General features: G+C 37.0%; 1 protein-coding gene across 1 annotated transcript in view; it reads right to left on the minus strand.

Annotated features, from left to right (window-relative positions):
- Positions 1–18,858, minus strand: part of spidr (scaffold protein involved in DNA repair) — a 121,168-nt gene that overhangs the window by 57,508 nt on the left and 44,802 nt on the right. Inside the window, exons 8-10 of the mRNA XM_034921108.2 lie at positions 18,120–18,339; positions 3,094–3,304; positions 2,322–2,572 (exon numbers count right to left, since the gene is read on the minus strand). Of these exons, the coding sequence (XP_034776999.2) occupies positions 2,322–2,572; positions 3,094–3,304; positions 18,120–18,339 (682 nt within the window). The remainder of the gene's footprint in view (positions 1–2,321; positions 2,573–3,093; positions 3,305–18,119; positions 18,340–18,858) is intronic.

Here is an 18,858-nt window from a genome sequence, read left to right on the forward strand (position 1 = left end):
TGTAATCTCCTCTCACAGGAATGTTTAATAAATCTCTTTATATCTTTGTTTGAATGCCTCAGTTTTGCCCACAAAAACACTTGTCAGTCTCTTTAAGCATATTTTTCTTCTTCAGTTGTGAATTTAAAGTGTGTTGAGTATGATCCAATAAGTAACTTTTTGTTTGCTTTGTACATGCCCAGGTGTTTCTTTCAAATTTACAACTGCTTCCCAATAAAGAACTGCTTGAATACCACAATGCTAATTGGGAGAGTCACCTTAATACTATAATGTGTTTTACAGGACACCATATGAAAATCATACCTACCCAAATATAACATGTTATCATTAACATCTCAGAACACCCAAAATAGGTCACCATTAGCTGGCACTTCTATATATAGAGAATATTAATATTACATTTTTATATATATATATATATATATATATATATATATATATATATATATATATATATATATATATATATATATATATATATATATGACTATATCTCTGTCTGGGGATGATAAAGGAAGCAAGTGGTTCAGCTTTATAACTAGGCCTGCTACTATTCGATTTTTATTTTTTTGCCAAATCAATGATTAATATCGATGTATATTTTTTAAATAATTTAACGTTTTTTTTAATCTTTATTTTTCAATTCAAGCAGGAAATCGACCTTTATGCTTAAAAAAAAAAAAAAATGACTTTTTATGCCATTGAGAAACATCTCATTTAGTGAAACCCCTATATCAACAACAACAACATTTTATTTATATAGCACCTTTCATAGCAAGTATCCCAAGGCACTTAAGATGTAAACAAACAAAAAGAAAAAAGTACAATTAAGTACAGTTAAAAGCCAGTTAAATACAATTAAAAGCCAATTTAAATAATAAGTCTTTAAAGAAGTTTTAAAAAACTCCAGAGAGTCTGAACTTTTAATATAATTTGGCAAGGAGTTCCAAAGTCTGGGTGCATAAACAGAAAAAGCCCCGTCACCCTGAGTGTGCAGCCTGGAGTTGGGGACAACCAACAGACCAGCCTCAGAGGAATGCAGGCTGTGAGCAGGAACACAGGTAGTAAGCAAGTCCGCAATATATGAAGGAACAGAGCTTTACAGGTTAGCATTGCAATTTTAAAAATCAATCCTAAAGTTAACAGGCAACCAATGGAGTTGACATAGTACAGGTGAAATATGATCACAAGATTTTGATCTTGTTAGGATATGAGCAGCAGCATTCTGGACATATTGGAGCCATCTAAGAGTATTATTTGGAAGGCCACAGAACAAAGCATTGAGCTGATGAGTGCATGATCTAACCTTTCTGCACCTACTGATGATAAAAAAGGACGTAAACGGGCAATATTGCGGAGGTAAAAAAAAGGCTGTCCTAACAACACTGCGTACGTGAGGTTCAAAGGTTAAGGAGGAATCCACAATAACACCCAAGTTCCTAATACTAGAACTATCATATTCAACATGCAACAAAACCATGGTTACCAGCATCTGATTGAAATAATGTTTGGTCACAGTGAACCTATACCTTGTAAAGCTAAAGTATACCTTGTAAAGCTAAAGTTCTTACAGAAATTAAAAAATTGTCTCAAATAAACTGTAGAAAATACAGCATATAGAGTGTATTACAGACTTTTATAGCATACATTTACAAGTAAAAACAATATGCACAGTACAAAACATTAGATAGTTGAACAGAACTAACTTACTTATTCTGAGCTCCGCCCCTCTCCTGCTTAACAGCACAGCTGGACTTACTGGTGGCAATGCAGACTGGCCCGCTTCGTCCTGCCGTGGAGACTTTGGCTGTCGTTCAGTGTATTGTGCACAATACTCATTAAGTGTTTTCCTCTTGAGCCTCATTTTCAAATCAAACTAGTAACTGTAAACGTATATACCTATAACAGCAAAAGCTTACCTACACCTTAACCTGCTAATTTCAAAGTAGACGCTGTGAATGACAGGCACTGTAGCTGGCAAATGAAAGTGCACAGTCGGTCTTTGATTGACAGTCATTTAAACGAATGAGAGCATTCTATTGCTGCTTCAGCCAACGAGATCTGTCAGAACAGGATTGAAATGACTGACGGTAAAACTGCACTAGCCTATTAAGGAACCACTGAGTTGACTGACAACGACCCCTAACCATTCAGTACGGAACGGAGACAGGACAGACAGTAAAAACTAGAGACTAGTTATTACTTTTTGGTAAGAAAAAAAAAAAATAGCGAGTGGTTCGAACTCATATTTTTTGGGAATTTGACATTTAATGAGCTTTACCGATTACAATCGAAAAGTAGCAAGCCCAGTTATAACATACCTGGCGTTGGGCTGCTCGGAGCTGAAAGCCTGGGCTCGTCGAATTGTGCTGTTTTTGATCAGTGGCTGGGATGGAAGCTCTCCGAGAGGGAGGCAGTACACTCTCTGCACCACAACCTTCACATCCACCCCCGTCCAACCAACTGCTGCCTGACTCTCAATCACTTCCAGCAGAGAGTCGCAAACACTGTCCTCTGAGCCCCGGGTGTCCATTTGCAAGCTCAGTGCTGTCACCTTGGAGTATGATGTACCCTGGTTTAAAAAACAAAACAAAAACAAAACACATGTATAATTGTGCTTTATGATTTCAGAATTGAATGCCTGCAAACATTTTTAAATCAAAGATTCTGGTGCCCCTCATTCTAAGCATACACATTATTATTATTTACTACATGACCGATCCAATCAGTGTTATATTGGATCAGTGTGATCACAGATTAAAACTAATTTATTAAAACAATATAAAGGAGGGAGGTAAGAATCAATAATAATAATAATAATAATAATAATAATCAATCACATTCAGCTGCATATGGATCGTATGTGCATTCACTTGAAGGACATCTCTTAAAAATGAAGGCATTAAGCCTGCTCTCAATAACACATCCAAGCATGTATCTCATTACCTTAATCCCTAATAGATTTAATATTTGTACAAAGCATTATATTGCAGACTGGCATATTTCTAAACATATCTCTAGGGGTATAAAGTCTGGCTTATGGGGTGAAACCTAATAAACAACAATAATAACAATAATTTAACCATATCGTACCTGCTGAGCCAAAATATCTGTGTTAGATGCATTTCTGTTCATCTCCGTCAAGTTGAATATTTGAGCTAAAGGCGGCGGGGTGGTTTTCTTGGTCAGGGATTTCTCTCGTGAGTTGGGCCTGTTTTCTACACTGTCTTTTGAAAGAACCTTCTGACTGAAGTGGGTGTTTAGAATAACAGGACACTGTTCACCATAAATGACCAGCTTCTGCCTAGAATAGGGGAAAAAACAATACAATTTATCATAAGTAAGCTTTAAAACTGAAAAAGAGACAGAGAGTGGGGTCTAAGTTGTTAAATGTATAACCCTTCCACAATAACAGGCCTGAAGATTTAATTGACAGCTCAAACCTCCAGATCTGCACAATTGAGGAGGATTATAATGCTTTAAGGAGCAACCAATGTTTAAAATCTAAATTAAAACTGTATTATTTATTACTGGTCCCCTTTTATTGTGCAGAGAATCTTTTGGTTCTGAACTGTTTATATGTTAATTCAGGAGATGCAAATATTTAATATACAATGTGATTTTAGCTACAACACTGGACTACAGGCAGAAAGTAGCAGCAACATCTATAGTATTTTCATATTTGTATATTTCAATCTGCAGTATAAAATAACAATCAAAGAGCATACAGCTTTTTTTTTTTTTTTTTTTTTTAATTGAGTAGTCGCCAATTAATTTTTACCCCGTTTTTCTCCCAATTTGAAATGCCCTATTGTATTTAGGCTCAGCCCACCGCTACCACCCCTGCACTGACTCGGGAGCGGTGAAGACGAATACACGCTGTCCTCCGAAACGCGTGCCGTCAGCCGACCGCTTCTTTTCACTCTCCAGGCCCGCCATGCAGCCAGAGAAGCACATACAGCGTCGGAGGACAACGCAGCTCTGGGCAGCTTACAGGCAAGCCCGCAGGCACCCGACCAGACTACAGGGGTCGCTGGTGCGCGTTGAGCCGAGGACACCCTGGCCGACCTAGGCCCCGCCCCCCCCCCCCCCCCGGGCGACGCTCGGCCAATTGTGCGCCGCTCCCTGGGAGATCCCATCCACGGTCGGCTGTGGAAAAGCCTGGACTCGAACCAGCAACGTGCAGGCTATAGAGTGCATCCTGTACTCCAAACGGAGTGCCTTTTCCGGATGTGCCACTCAGGACCCCCCGCATACAGCTTTTTAATAGAAGATCAAGTTATAGCATATTCAACTGAACAGTGCTTTTTCCAAGTAAGGAAAAACACCTCAGGGCTATTCAAATAGAATCTGCACAGGTTTCCTTAGAATTCCAACAGGAATTTTGCTTGGTAATAAAAAAAATACACATCCCCAGCCGGGTATAATAAGCTGTCCAGTACAGTATGTGTATGCATTAGATACACCAATTCAACATCAACTCTGCATACAGTTCTAAAAATGTACTAATTTTTCAAACTGCAGTCTGTAGTTTTTTTTATTGTGTTCCTTACTCAGCACTTTCCCAATCTTGGGAGGTTTTCGTCTTTAAAGAGGAGGCCATCTTTATGCTGGTGTCATTTTAAACATCTGTGAGTACTCAAGTATAAAGCCATGTTCCAATAAATTCTTTTAAAATGTTACTGCCATTACTAACTCTGCCGTTTTAAAATCCAACAAGGGATTGTCCATGCTGGTTTCTTAGAGTGCCTGCATTCAATTTAGCTGTTCCACTTGAACATCCTAAACTCATTTGTTTTTGATATGGAAATTGAAACGCTATTTTGAACAATATTTTCAAAGCACATGGGTCAAATACGCAGTTCTATTTCATACAGTACACCAGTTGTGCAAGAACGATGGAATGGAAATGTTCAAATTTCTGTTCTCGGTAGAAGCTGGGGTTTCTCCACTGCTACTCTTTTATAAAGATAATCACCCATTAAGGGTTAAAGGCGCCCCCCCATTAGGGGTGGGATTGTCAACAAAAAAACATGACAGGGGACAAGCCAATTCCATTGTCTATCATGGGGTTTTGAGGGACATTTGTGATATGTGATTTATATATTTAAAAAAAAAAAACACATTAGAGAATGAAATAGTAGGGCAATACAACTCCTGATAAAATCAAAACAAACCTTAATTAAACTTTTTGAATAGTTCAAAAATAGAATACAGGGTCATTTCCAATTTTACATGCTCCTTGCTGATATCAGTATAGAAATAGTTTGGGAAATTATTACAATTTGAAACATGTAACTGTTCGTCAACAAAATGTACCAGGTATTACAGTTTTACACCACAGCATGTAAACCACGTACGCCGTCTGAAACTGTCAGCTGCATCATTACTAACACTAACCGCTCTTTCAGTAAACTATGTTTCTGTGAATTGTTGACAGCAAACCACATTGACAGCTTTGAACAGAGTTTGTAATTGTTAATAAAAAAAAAACAAAAAAACACATTCAGCACTTTTTCCAGTCCCTAAATATGCCCAAGACATGTTTATTTATCCATGACAGCATGGTTTGAACACCTATCTAATGTGTTATTTATCCCTGAGAGCATGGTTTAAACACCTGTCTCATATGTTATAATCCATGAGAGTATGGTTTGAACACCTATCTAATATGTTATTTATCCATGACAGCATGGTTTGAACACCTATCTAATGTTACTTAGACATTATTTAGAAAAAAAAAAAACATTATAGTGGCCCTTGGACTATACTGTAAAGCCATAAATATTTGCAAGCCTTTTATTATGTTTTTTTCGCCTATGAAAAACACTTTTAGCATGAATATCAAATTCCACTAACAAAACTTACTTTGTATATTGCAACAGGTCGCCAACATTGCTGGAGCAAAATAGGTTTGATGGGTGTGATTCACCATATATTTTGATCACAAATATTTATGGCTTTACAGTATTTTCAAAGAACTCTCCAACTCCATCTCCAACTCCTATTTTTTGAAAAGTGAAAAATACTGGTTAGTTTTAAGAAAGCAAGAAAGACGTCAAAGTTAGTTAATCTGACTTTGCATACTAATTATTTACCTTGGTCAGCAATATTTGTGCAGGGTACCCACTAGATTATTACTTGTTACAGATGATCACAAGGCAAGAACTGATAAATCAGCAATGCAGTATTAATTATTTTTAAGGCAAAACTGCCAGAATGTTACACATTCATGGAATTAGGCACGTTTCCTCAGTATCTGCAACATAACCACCTCACTAAAAAACTCTATATTAAACTCTCGTTTTAATAAAAACAAATCTGGCAAATTGCAATGCAATGCATGATTTATACCAGGTATACACAGCTTGTGAGATCTCAGTTCCCCTTATGAGGGGAGTTTTTTTTTTTTTTTTTTTTTTTTTTTTTAAACTCCCCTGATAAAATGACCAGAAACCATAAGTCAAACTTAACGTTTCAAACTGTTGAGAACTGAACAAAAAAATCCCCTCTGTTTTCACAAGGGTTAAATGTGATGATAGACTTTCAATTTTTATACAAAGCCTACTGCTTTTTAACTACATGTCTTTTACATCATAAAAATATAAAATGCATTTATAAGTCAGGCAATGTGTGTGTATTATATTTCTAAAGTAATTTACTTTTATAGAGTTAATTCAATTTATATTTTAATTAGTGATTACCACTTTCAAACTTGTGTCTTTGTTATGTTGCGTCTGCTTTAAAAGTCAACAATGGCATAGGGGCCTCAAATTACCACGTAAATAAAAACCACAAATGCATATTAAAAGCAAGTGTAAAAGGTCAGATAAAGCTGAAAGATATGATGCTGTGTGCTTATCAGTCCTCTCAGACGTAACTTACATAGCCATGCTGCACAGGTGGCAACAGTTTTTATTTATGGCTTGTCTAATTTAACAGTACTGTTTACCACCCACTTTATCACCTATATCCGTTTCATCACCACATTGGTCACAAAATATCACCAGACAGATAAGAGACCTGGGTTACTTGCTCAGTGGAAAAACAGAGAATCAGAAGACCTTTAACATGGTGAAATGCTTTAAATTCATTTTTCACCTGAACACGTTAACACTGTGATCTAATGGTTATCTATGATGCTGAAAATCTTTACCTAATGAAGCCTGTATTTGCTTGATATGTACAAGTAGTGAACAAAAAAATGGAAACACCTTGGTAAATGAGGGACACCAAGTATATTGAAAGCAAGGGCTTCCACACAGGTGTGGCTCATGCGTTAATTAAGCAAATAACATTCCAGCATGCTTAGGGTCATGTATAAAAATACTGGACAGGCATGGTTGCCTATAATTATGGCTAGCATGGCTGCAAGAGGAGACCTCAGTGTCTTTGAAAGAGGGGTGATTGTTTGGCCGCGTTTGGCAGGAGCTTCAGTGACCAAGACAGCTCAACTTACTGATGTTTCACGAGCAACGGTGTCTAAGGTGATGTCGGCATGGAACTCCGAGGGAAAGACAAAGGGCAACAGTGGGCGGAAGTGCATACTCCAGGAACGTGATATCCGTGCATTAATTCGAAGTGCAAGGCAAAACAGGCGAGCAACTGCAGATCAATTGATGCAAATTTCAACCTGGGGCGCGAGCAGCCAGTTTCATCAAGAACTCCACAGAGTGGGATACCATAGTGGCCCAACGCCCTATTAAGTGACTTTACATTGGCGTTTCCATTTTTTTGTTCACTACCTGTAGCTTTCCAGGCTAAGTCTGAACAGGTTTTTTTCATGATTTTAACATGATGGTCTTCATTCCAATAACTAATTGTTTTATTGTACAACTATGTAATTGTAGTCTGTTTTTTTGCTAATTGTCTTTAAACAATAACAAAACTTCTAAAGTCTCAGTTAAAACCAAGTTAAGTAGACTAATGTAATTACACTGATGAAAACATTAGCTTAAAACTGTCTATTTGACTTCATGCATGCTTTTAATGCAACACTGAACGTTACAAGCTACCTCATGTAAAGAAACGCAGGTAAACTGCCTAGCCAACTTTATATCTATGCATACATGGTTAAGAAAACTGCAGCTTTCACAATCCAACAGAGGTATGAGACAGGCCTGGTTTTTGGGATGGAACCGCATAACAGTCTTGTGTTTTGATTGGTCCTTGTCTGTCAGAGGAATATGACGTCAACACGAGTGGGAAAGCTTGGAGGCATTTTAACACTGTTATCAGAGAGAGAGATAGACCTGCTTTCCTGAACCTTTCAATTAAAATATAATATGGTATTTTGCTATACTAATATAACAAACTATGGGTGACTGTTACTTTACATAAATGATCACGAATGTAAGAATTGGCTTTCTGTGGTGATGTACTTTTTTCTTTCAAATAGCATCTATAATCGTTTGCGTGATTTATTTTAATTGCAAATATATATCCTGCACACTATTACAATTTTGTACAGGATACATTACTTTATCTCTTCGCTTTTCCGAATTCAGCCCAGTTTTTGGGATATTCTGCTCATCTGACAGCAAAGTTTCTAGGTCATGCATGCTCAGTTTACCATAAAAAAGTACACGAGAACTGGATCGTGAATTCATTTAAGAGTTGCTCTTAGTACAAGAAGTTAATGTATTTTTTGACTCTCGCCAGAAAACAACATTTTTTACAAAGAAACAGAAATAAAATGTAAATGTTTTTAAAAAAGCTTATTTCTTTATTACAATGAATAAACTACATTGCACTGAAACAGATACATGACAATCCATTAAAGTAGGTGTTTTCCTTTATTAAAGGTTAATATTTAAACACATTTTTGAGCAGGAACATGGTATTCCAAAAAAAAAAAAGGACATCTCATTTGCTTATGTAATGTCTATCAATATAAAATCACGCGTAGGGGTTTATCAGACCTTCTGGGTTTAAGAGACCAGTGCCCTTCAACAACTTCAAATAAATCTTATTGTATTGTATGGTATTAGTCAACATTTTTCTTATGTGTTCCTGATAGTTTAAACTGTAGGCTATAGATACTGTTTAAACAGTTGGACTATGCAAATATAAAATGGGGGGAAATATGAAATACATTGTACAAAAGTAATGATTACATCCAGCTTTAAAAGGCAGGTAGAGAGTAGCAAACCTAATTATAAACAACCTGTCTTGCATTTTGTGTTTACCCAGAGTGTGAAATAAGAACATGCTACATAAAAATAAAATAAATAAAAAAAACAACAAGAAACTTGCTGTGCCCTCTACCACCAACCCAAAGTGGGCTCTGATAAGCAATGGAATGTCCATTTTTTCACACAAATGGAGGGTTCTGAAACTCCAGGAGGAATTAGACAGCTGCTTATGCTGCCAGCATACCACATTTAAAGAAAATGGGTGGTTTAGAACCCCCTTTACCATACCAGACAGATTGTCCTTTCTCACCCTACACCTAGTTTTAAAAAGCTATTTATTTAAATGAATAATACTTTGGATTTATATAGCACCTTTCATCCCATAGGATACCAAAGCTCTTTACACACGGCAGATATTCTGTGCCAGCACACTGACACAGCAGTTAAAGGAGAAGTGAGGAATTGCTTAGCCAATTGAACTACAGGGGGGGATTTAGGTAGGCCAGATACCTGTAGGTGCCTGAATTGGAATGTAGACATTATATTTGCATAGTCCAGCTGTTTAAACATTATCTATAACCTACAGTTTTTACACTACATTAGCTGGGTGAAGGAATTCATTTTCTAGTGTTCAGAGCTGTGGTTGATTGAACTGAATTTAGATAGCGTGTAAACTGGTCAGCGATTTTCAAGTCGGCTGTTTGAGCGTGTTTATCACCCCCCTCCTCAAAAAACCTATCCTCGACCCCACCTCCCTCCAGAACTACCGTCCTGTCTCTTACCTTTCCTCTCTAAAACCCTCAAGCAGGCAGTACACCGCCAGCTCTCTGCACTATAAGAATGCTCTCTCGCACTATAAAAAATGTATTTGTAAACCTAAAGCCATTGACAAAATAGTATCTGATTGTTGGCTTTATTGTTGACTTGCTTGTGTAAATGGCCCGTACCAGATGATCATCTCCTTTCTGCAGTACAAGTGCATTGCAGAAAGTAAAAAAACACCTGTTGATGTGCATGCAAAAGTAGCCATGATTTTTTCAGAATGCCCTGTACTCAATCACAGAACATCTTACGCACAAATCTTCCTGAACTGATGGGAGTTTTTGTTTCACCTTGCTTGTTTATTACTGAATGACTGTGCTATGCACTGCTTTAATCCTCAACTGTGGTTTTACTTGATATATTTTTGGTTAAAAAGGCTGTGCCCATCGTTTAAACGTCTCCATTAAGTTTACTCCAGGTGGTTTACACATTTACAAAATCAACTGTAAATTTGGCAGACTTGTTTAAAGCTTGTTTTCAGCAGTTTTTTTTGTAACAAAATTCCTAACCTGGGTTAGAATTACTTTTTCCAGCAATTTTGACATTACAGGCAATAAATAAATGATACGAGATTTAAATAAAGGTTTAATATCTGCTGTTTGGAATTTGGCAAGTCATTAAGGAAGGATTAAATAAATAGTTTTCATTTTCTTTTTAAATAGAACAGTGTAGTTTCTTCGGGCCATGCCTTTGAGTTACTAACAGACAATAATTGCTTCTTTACAACATTGGAAAAATAAAATGAAATAAATAAAAACTAAAGAAAATTCAGTTTATCCGAAACCAGTTGTTGAAAAGAAAGACTGGCTTAATCCCTTTGCAGCCTCCATCGGCTATGCTCGATTCCCTGAGTGGTCTTTGGGTAGCAGCCATGAGCTATGCTCAATTCTACATTATACCACCCTTCTTAGTTCTTAACTATAGCAATACGTCATCAAATTGCACCCAACTCTGCACAGAGGCAGCCAAGGCTTTTGTGAACCAGCCAGACTTGTCTCTGTTTACTTACATAGCTTGATTGACAGGTTGTCACCACTTTAAAGACGATGTTGTTGATCTGTGTTTCCAGCTGTCAGTCAGTCCCTCACACATACGCAATCACATGATAATACAAGAGGTGATCGTCTCCACGGAGTTCTATTTTCGAATTTAAAAGGACAACGGAAACATTGAAATGTGATATTCTAAACAGAAATAAAAGTTTATTTGGAAGAATATGTAAGCAATACGACTTGACAGAGAGGGCATTACAAGGTATTGTGGACCGTTTGGGCCTGTCACTGATACACATACATAAGACCAGGCATAAAAAACATCAATTGGGTAAAAATTCAGGCAGAGCCTTGACATTGTTATATACACATAGGCAAAAACAATGTTTATAGGTTGGTGTATAAACTTTTGGCAGTTTTATACAATGTTGGTATTATTATGCAATCTGTTGACATTTGTATTGTAGTTGTTTACTATATGACCATGTGTTGAAGTTGGTTATGTTGAGTATTATAAACTATAGAGTCAATCATTTGCGTTAAATTGTGAAACAAATCCCTTTAGTTTTACCCCAGGGTATGAAAAGTAATGTAATTTAATTAAAAAATGTTCTTTTGTTGAAAACCTACCCCCAAAAGGTAGAGAATATTAATAATATTATTTAAAAAATATATATATATCTGTAGACTTGTGTAACTTTTTTCAGTACTGGAAACATTGAAATAATAATAATAATAATAATAATAATAATAATAATAATATTAATAATAATAATTTCACTGCTCGTTTAAAGACTTTAAAGATGAACTAGATGAACTAGTTACCGCTGACATTTGCCATACTTCACACACCTAGTTGCTTCTCAGGTTTTCCCCGGTTTCTTCCCTACTCAGCACAAGTCACTTTCTACTGGAAGTCAGCTGCTGGCACGTAGCCAAGCTGCAATGCAGCCTCCAACATGCATCTCAAAAGGACCATGCTTATTAGATTCTCACTTTTAGGAAGCACAAATTCCTCCTCCTACTCATGTACACAAAAATCTATATATTCCCCAAAATCTTTTTCCTATGCACCAGGGTTTTCAAGAGACAAAACAAAAATGCAGATAAAAAAAAAACACCACCACATATTGGTGTATGGAAATGGAAAACATTTTTAAAGAGGTGTATAATCAATACCTAAATATCAAAACTTAATAGATATAATGATACATGCAAGAACCAAGAAACAGTAAGGTTCCTCCAATTCAGTTGTAAAGAGTAGGACTCAATGCTTCGGCAACTGTTAGTAAAAAGCATGAATTATAGTTATACATGCTGGTGTTTAACACACTTGTTGAAAAAAGTAAAATGGATGAAATGGGTTTTTCTAATTCTCAATACTGCATTTTAAACAGTACATATTTTCTACTTCCTTGATTTTAACATTCCCACTCTGCAGTGGGTGTACAAAGTTCAGGTAATGATCACAATGGCTGCAAAAAGAACCTGAATTAACAGCACTAAAAATAATAATTTAAAAACTCAAAGTAACAGATGATGAATGCCCTTTGGAACAATCTCCCCTCACCCCACCACTGCACATTGTCATGGTTCAATAACTGGAAATTCCTAAAAGTACATTCCACCTCCTCCCCCACAGCAGGAAGCTGTCTGTCTGTCTGTCTGTCTGTCTGTCTACCTCTGTACAAGGAGGGGCTGGGTAGCATGCCTTAGGCTTCCCTCAGCATTTTATCACATGAGATCCATGAAAGACATTGTAAAGAGGAAGAGTTTGGAATGTGGTTTTATATTTATTTGATATACATTCACTGCATGCTACTTAGGAAAATTGAAATTAATATTCCTAATATGTAAAACCGGACACCTATTTAGGTATGCAGCTTTTGAGAGCAGATAGAATACATGTGACACTTGCAATGATTGTACAATGGATGGATTGTAATCAGGTTTCTGTGTGTCTGTGTTTTTATTTTCACTTAAAATAATTTACTTTGAATAGTCTTGAACTAATGTGTAGTACTATTTTTTATACGTATGTACTTAACTTATTTTTATTTGCAGATTTCTGTAATATTTTATTGTAAATCTTTCAAAACAATGTATTTAAAAACCCTGCAGTCCCAGGAGAAAGGTATACTGTACTGTACTGAATGTTGCTAAACGAGTGTGTGGGTGTGTATATACAGCATAACAAACTGGTTTTTAGCAACATGTATTTTTTGTCTGCCAGATTAGGTAGCTAATTTATAGATTAGCATTTTGGAAAACAAATTATTTTAAGTAATGCGTGTTTAGTGCCATTCTCTTCAGACAGATTAAGAAAATCAAATTCTTTAGAAGGCTCATTAAAATTATTTTCTCCAAAAACTCCTCCCTGTACTCCAACATTTACAGGGCTGTTCAAATGACGTGCCGATATAAGCGGCATGTGTTTTCAATGCATCTATTGGTGCCTGCCTGGGAACAACCCCTCTGCTCTGCAACCAATATAAAATGTTCCCAAAAGTTTTGGAAAAGAGTCAGTTTATTATTTTTTTTTTTTACTCTCTTTTGCTGGAAGCCACCTGACCACTGCCAGGAAGTGGAATGCAGTACATTCCCAGGAGCGGCCCCTGACGTCAGCAGAACATTCCAGTGTGGCCCGGTCAAGCCTGTCTGGAAATTCCAGTGTTCCACAGTACAAATGCACTTTTCAAACCAGCTGGAGCCTGCACTGAATCAGCTCCACAGCCTTGCTCGAATAGATAATGGAGCCTGCATTGAATCAGCCTTGCTCGAATAGATAATGAAACTTATCAAACCGTGCCTACTCCTGAGCTCCTTTTCTTTCTGTATGGCCCAACATCACCCACATACATCAAGTTCACAGTATGTCCTTTCTGTCAGTTTATTTTATTTAATTTTTTAATATTATATTTGTATTTATTGATTATAAATCAATAAAAAGAAAACAAATATATCAGTCAAAGCAGAATGAAAAAGTTCAACTTACTGGCCAGTTAAACAGGAAAGACTATACAAATCTACGTTAATATTTTGATAACACCCTTAATTTCGATAAAGACAAATAACTTAAAAGGTGTGAGGGCTCAGAATTACCAAAACATGCCTGTTTGAAGAAGGTGACATAACATACACAGTGATGAGACCCCACCCAGTACTAGATATACATTTGTTTGTGTGCATTTTCTGTTTATGTTTAACAAGTATACAAAAAAAAAATGTTTTAAGAGAGTGCTGCCATTCTGGTCTCCAGAAACACCCACCAAATAAACAGGTACAAAATACTTCCTTATGTTCCTAAAAACAATATAAACCTCACAGAACAGTTACAGTAAAACAGGAAGAAATGCAAATCTGTTCTGGAAAATGCCCACCTTTTTATCCAGAGGAGGGCTAAGAGGTTGGTCTTTCATTTCAGAGCATAAAAAAAGTCATTCCTGCTGCTTGAGGTAGGAAGAGGGTGATAAATCATGGAACAAAAGCGACACATCGCACGACTATAGAAGAAGTTTCTTTGGTTTGCATTGTTATACTTGCGCATTTTCCTCAGGACAAATTGTTAGTGACTAGTAAACATTGAGAAAGTGTTCTCTATGAATTCTGTCCATACATATTACACACTTCACAGCTTTTCATAAATGTAGAGAACTGCTTGCTACAATTGTTAAGAAACTCGAGAAGGATCTTACAAGTTAGAGTGTATAATATATTTTTTTTATTGCAAGTACACCGAACACAGAAATACACAAAAACACGAACATATGAACTCCCTATTTTACTATTTTCACCCACTCCCTCACCCCCATCCCTCCCACAACCCCCCCCCCCCAGAGTGTATAATAATTTGGGGTTATATGGAAAGGCATTCCTTTCTGTATGTCACACTTCAGTTTTTACAGCACTGTTCAATTAGCGTTAAACTTGGTGGGACCTTTTTTTCCCACAAGTTATCGAGAGTACCAGAAGGGAAGCATTTGTCTGTCTGCATGTCTGGATCTATGTCAAACATACATTTTTACATGTCCATACAATATGGATGTAGGTCATGATGCTCTACTTTTTTATGTTAACAGACGTGGTGGTGGGGATGCATGTCACTGCCACAAGCGCCTAGTACATTCATTGGTCAATCTGCAAGCCAATTACTGGCAAGTTCCCATCAAACTATAAGATATAAACCTACTTCGCAAACTCAGTCCTGCCGTGCTTTCGAATTAAGGCTGTGCTCCAACTATTTTTACTCTACTTATTTTTCTTCAACCATGGTTTAGGTTCAATGTTTTTGGAAATCTGTATTATAATAAAAGGTGGTTATTTAATGCAAGACTGTCCTGACACTGGAACTACTTATGTAGCATTTTTTTTTTTTTAAATGGCCTACTTGTTGAATAGGAAGTTACTTTAAAACATGTAATTTAGCAATAGTAATTGCCCTTGTAATAAATTATATACAAGAAACCTCTGTAAAGAAGTCTTTCCAGTTCTGACGTCAACAAGCACCTATCAGAACAATGTGTTACTCTCAGAGTAATTGATATTTCCTCCCCTGCGAGAAGTGCAACTTTAAGGAATTAATTCTTACTGTAAAACCAAACTGTCATGTGAGCTCGACATGCATGAACAACACACTACAAGTATGTCAGCAGTTCTCCAACTTTTTCTAGCTAGGACCCTCTTTAAAACGACTTAGGTCTGCCAGGTCCCCCTTGTGCATAAAAAGCCATGCCAATATATTACAGAAATACACTTACAGTATTAGGGCCCTACCAAATTCACAGTACATTTTCATAAATGTCACAGTCATAACATTTAATAAATCTTAAATTTTATGTTTACAGCTATTTAAATCTTAAATTTCACGGTAGTGTAACAAAGTATGAACATGTAGTTAAAATGGCAAAATATAAAGATTTAAAGCCCTGAAGTTAACAAAAGCATTTGACTAACAAAGTAGAAACGCTAAAGAAAATGGTTGCGTTTCTGTTGTAGTTATTACTACAAAAACTGTTCTAGTTTTGACAGGGAGACCCCTGTCACTGGTTCTTGTGCAAATGTTTGCAGCTGGTGACGTGGAACAGAAGACCCGTTGTTGGGCAATCAATTGAGCAATCAGGCTCGCCCGGCACTGAGCTGATTGGAAGGTTTGGATTGGCTGGGGCGCGTGCCCGGGGAGGCTGCGCGGCCATAGCCATACAGACAGACACCGAGCAAAAGCTTGCTGCGTTTACATTGAGGAGTAAAGCGTCCGCTCCCTGGAGAGAACTACTACACAAAACCCTTCCACTATAAGATGGTGATCATGAAGGCCTGAGTTGCCATGAGGATGCCGGGAAATCACTAGGTCAGTTTAGGGGATTTGATCCTAAACAAGTATAGGAGAGGTTTCATAGTGTAGTAGGTTCCTGGAGCGGGATGTCTCTTTTAGTAAGGCTAGTGCTCACCTTGTGTGGCAAACTTATTTTTAGCTTTGTTTTCTTTTTTTTTCTTTAGTAAAACTGCTTTTCTTTATTTTTTCTTTTCTTTATTAAATCTGGCGCTGGGATTACCAGTTGGTACCCTCGCGTCGGGGCCTGTGTTATTTATTAAATCTGCACGCCTGTGCGGCATGTCAACACCCACTGCTCTGTGTCTGATTCAGTATCATTCAGTGACGACCCACATATGTAACATCACCCTGTTACAGCAAGAGTAACTCAAAAACTGTTCTGTTCTGTTCATTTATAATGACATTTCAATTAAGAAAAGTTATCACAGAAATGTTAAGTCTTAAAATCATGAAAGTCTGCATCCTAATTAAAGTTTTGCTTCAGTCAAGGACATAGAGGTTATGCACAAGTCTTGCAGGTGTGACAACATACAGACTTGAAATTAGACCTCGCAGAGGTACCGCTACACTTTGAAAACCTGCATTTTAGAAATGCAAGCAGTCTGTGTACCTGAGTTTCAAATTTAAAATCTGTGTCAGAGGATAGTCAAATAATAAACCGCGGACTGGTTACACTGGTTGCTCAAAAACATAGCACATACATTCACACATACAGCAATAAATAAAAAGCTTGCATTAACAATAATAATGTTTAAGTCAACAGCTCATCTGTGCTTGCTTGATGGAGTGAGAGTTTTCATCAGCAAACAAAGTTATTATTGGAATTTAATGTTAAAACAATAAATTCAGAAGGATTACATACAATACTTGGTTTTTTTTTGTAATACAATAATAAAATGCATTTGCTGGACTGATTTTTCTATCGGCAGCTACTCGCTAAAGGAGCAGCGTGTGTTTCTTGACACTGTTTTCTATGCCCTCAACTCATGCAAGTCTGATCAGAAAACCCAACAAGCAAATCTTTATTAAACTCAGCATCTGCCCTGGCAATTGTTATAGGACCAGAGCACATACATATCACTTTAATAGAAACAAAGTGATTATTATGTAATTGTTTCCATGTTCTGCAATAATGCTAGGGAGATAACCTAAATTCTAAACTTGCCTGTTATGACTTTGATTTGCAAAACGTCTACCAGGTTCTTTGAAACAGTTCATAAGAACAGTGCCACCTTCACACCTACTGCTTAAAAGATAACTAAGTGAGAACCTGCAACAGCTCAGTTTTGCACCTAATGCCTGGTCTCTACAGAATCTAAGTTTATATGCAGCCAGTGTAACCTGTCTGCTTTGGTTGATTATTTCTGAAGATCATCATCTGACGCAAATTTTAGAAAAGGAAGGAGATGTATGTCAAACAGTACACCGTATCAGAGTCACATAAAAAGAAAATGTACAACAGGATAGAAGTCTGCCCTCTAAATTATCAAACTGTAACTTTTACCTCAATGGAGTGTATATACAGTTTATCAGTTACTGCAAGCTTCAGCATGTGATAACTTTTATTAAACAGGTACTGTATGAATGGCCTGGTGGTAAAGTAAAATTATTTTTCTTTATAAAACATTTTATACAAAATCGCCAACCTACTACAAACAACCCCTGCTAATCTAAACAAACGCAACACAATGGAACATATAGATGCATCATTTGGCATTTTCTGTTATTAAACTAAACAGCAGGGGTGAGGAATCACAGACTGTAAACAAGACTGCTCAGTTGTGTAAGATTATCAGATTGCAACACAAAGGGACCAGTTCAGGGCTGTAGTGCACTTACCAGGGAGGGTAAACGTGCACAATGTCTCCTGGTCCTGGCCTCAGATGAGACGCTGTGTCCTTGGTAAACAGGACCGTCAGCTGGGTTTCCCTAGTAGAGGAGGAGGTATTTTTTGCACTGGTGTCTGCCGACTGCTCTATCTGCTGGCAGAAGGCAACTTGTGTAGAGCACTCCTCCTGGATCTTCAAGATCTTCAAAATCAGAACTCCAGATTTCCCAGCTGTGGACAGAGAAACAGGTTTTGCTATGAAACTGTGATGAATTTCTATATTACAAATACATGATGCCACTACATGCAAAACCAAGCGGCGTGCAGTTACTAATATCAGAATTCCATTGACATTAAAGTCTATGGGACGAGAATGGTTCCTGGGAAAATGTTGTTAATAACCAAAAGTTGTCTTTATCAGGGTTGCTAATAACCGGCATCTACTGTATATATTTTGTAAGGTTCCGATCTCAACTTCTTGCCCATTTCCATTTCTTGTTGAGTTCTTTTGAAGTTGGAGAAGTTTAAATGAGAGACACTCGTTTCCTGTGTGTTACTGCAAAAAGTACTTTATGTTCCTTAATTAAATGCTATGAACTAAGAAATATGTAAAAAGGAAACGAAACACAGCAAACAACATGGTAAAAGATATAGATGTCTGTGTGGGATTTCTGAACTAAAATTAATTAATTTTGAGCTAGACGTTAACTAGGATGTTTTCCTAACATGACATGTGAGTTTGCAAAAGAT

Source organism: Acipenser ruthenus, chromosome 3 (assembly GCF_902713425.1).
Source record: "Acipenser ruthenus chromosome 3, fAciRut3.2 maternal haplotype, whole genome shotgun sequence".
NCBI classification, from domain to species: domain Eukaryota; kingdom Metazoa; phylum Chordata; class Actinopteri; order Acipenseriformes; family Acipenseridae; genus Acipenser; species Acipenser ruthenus.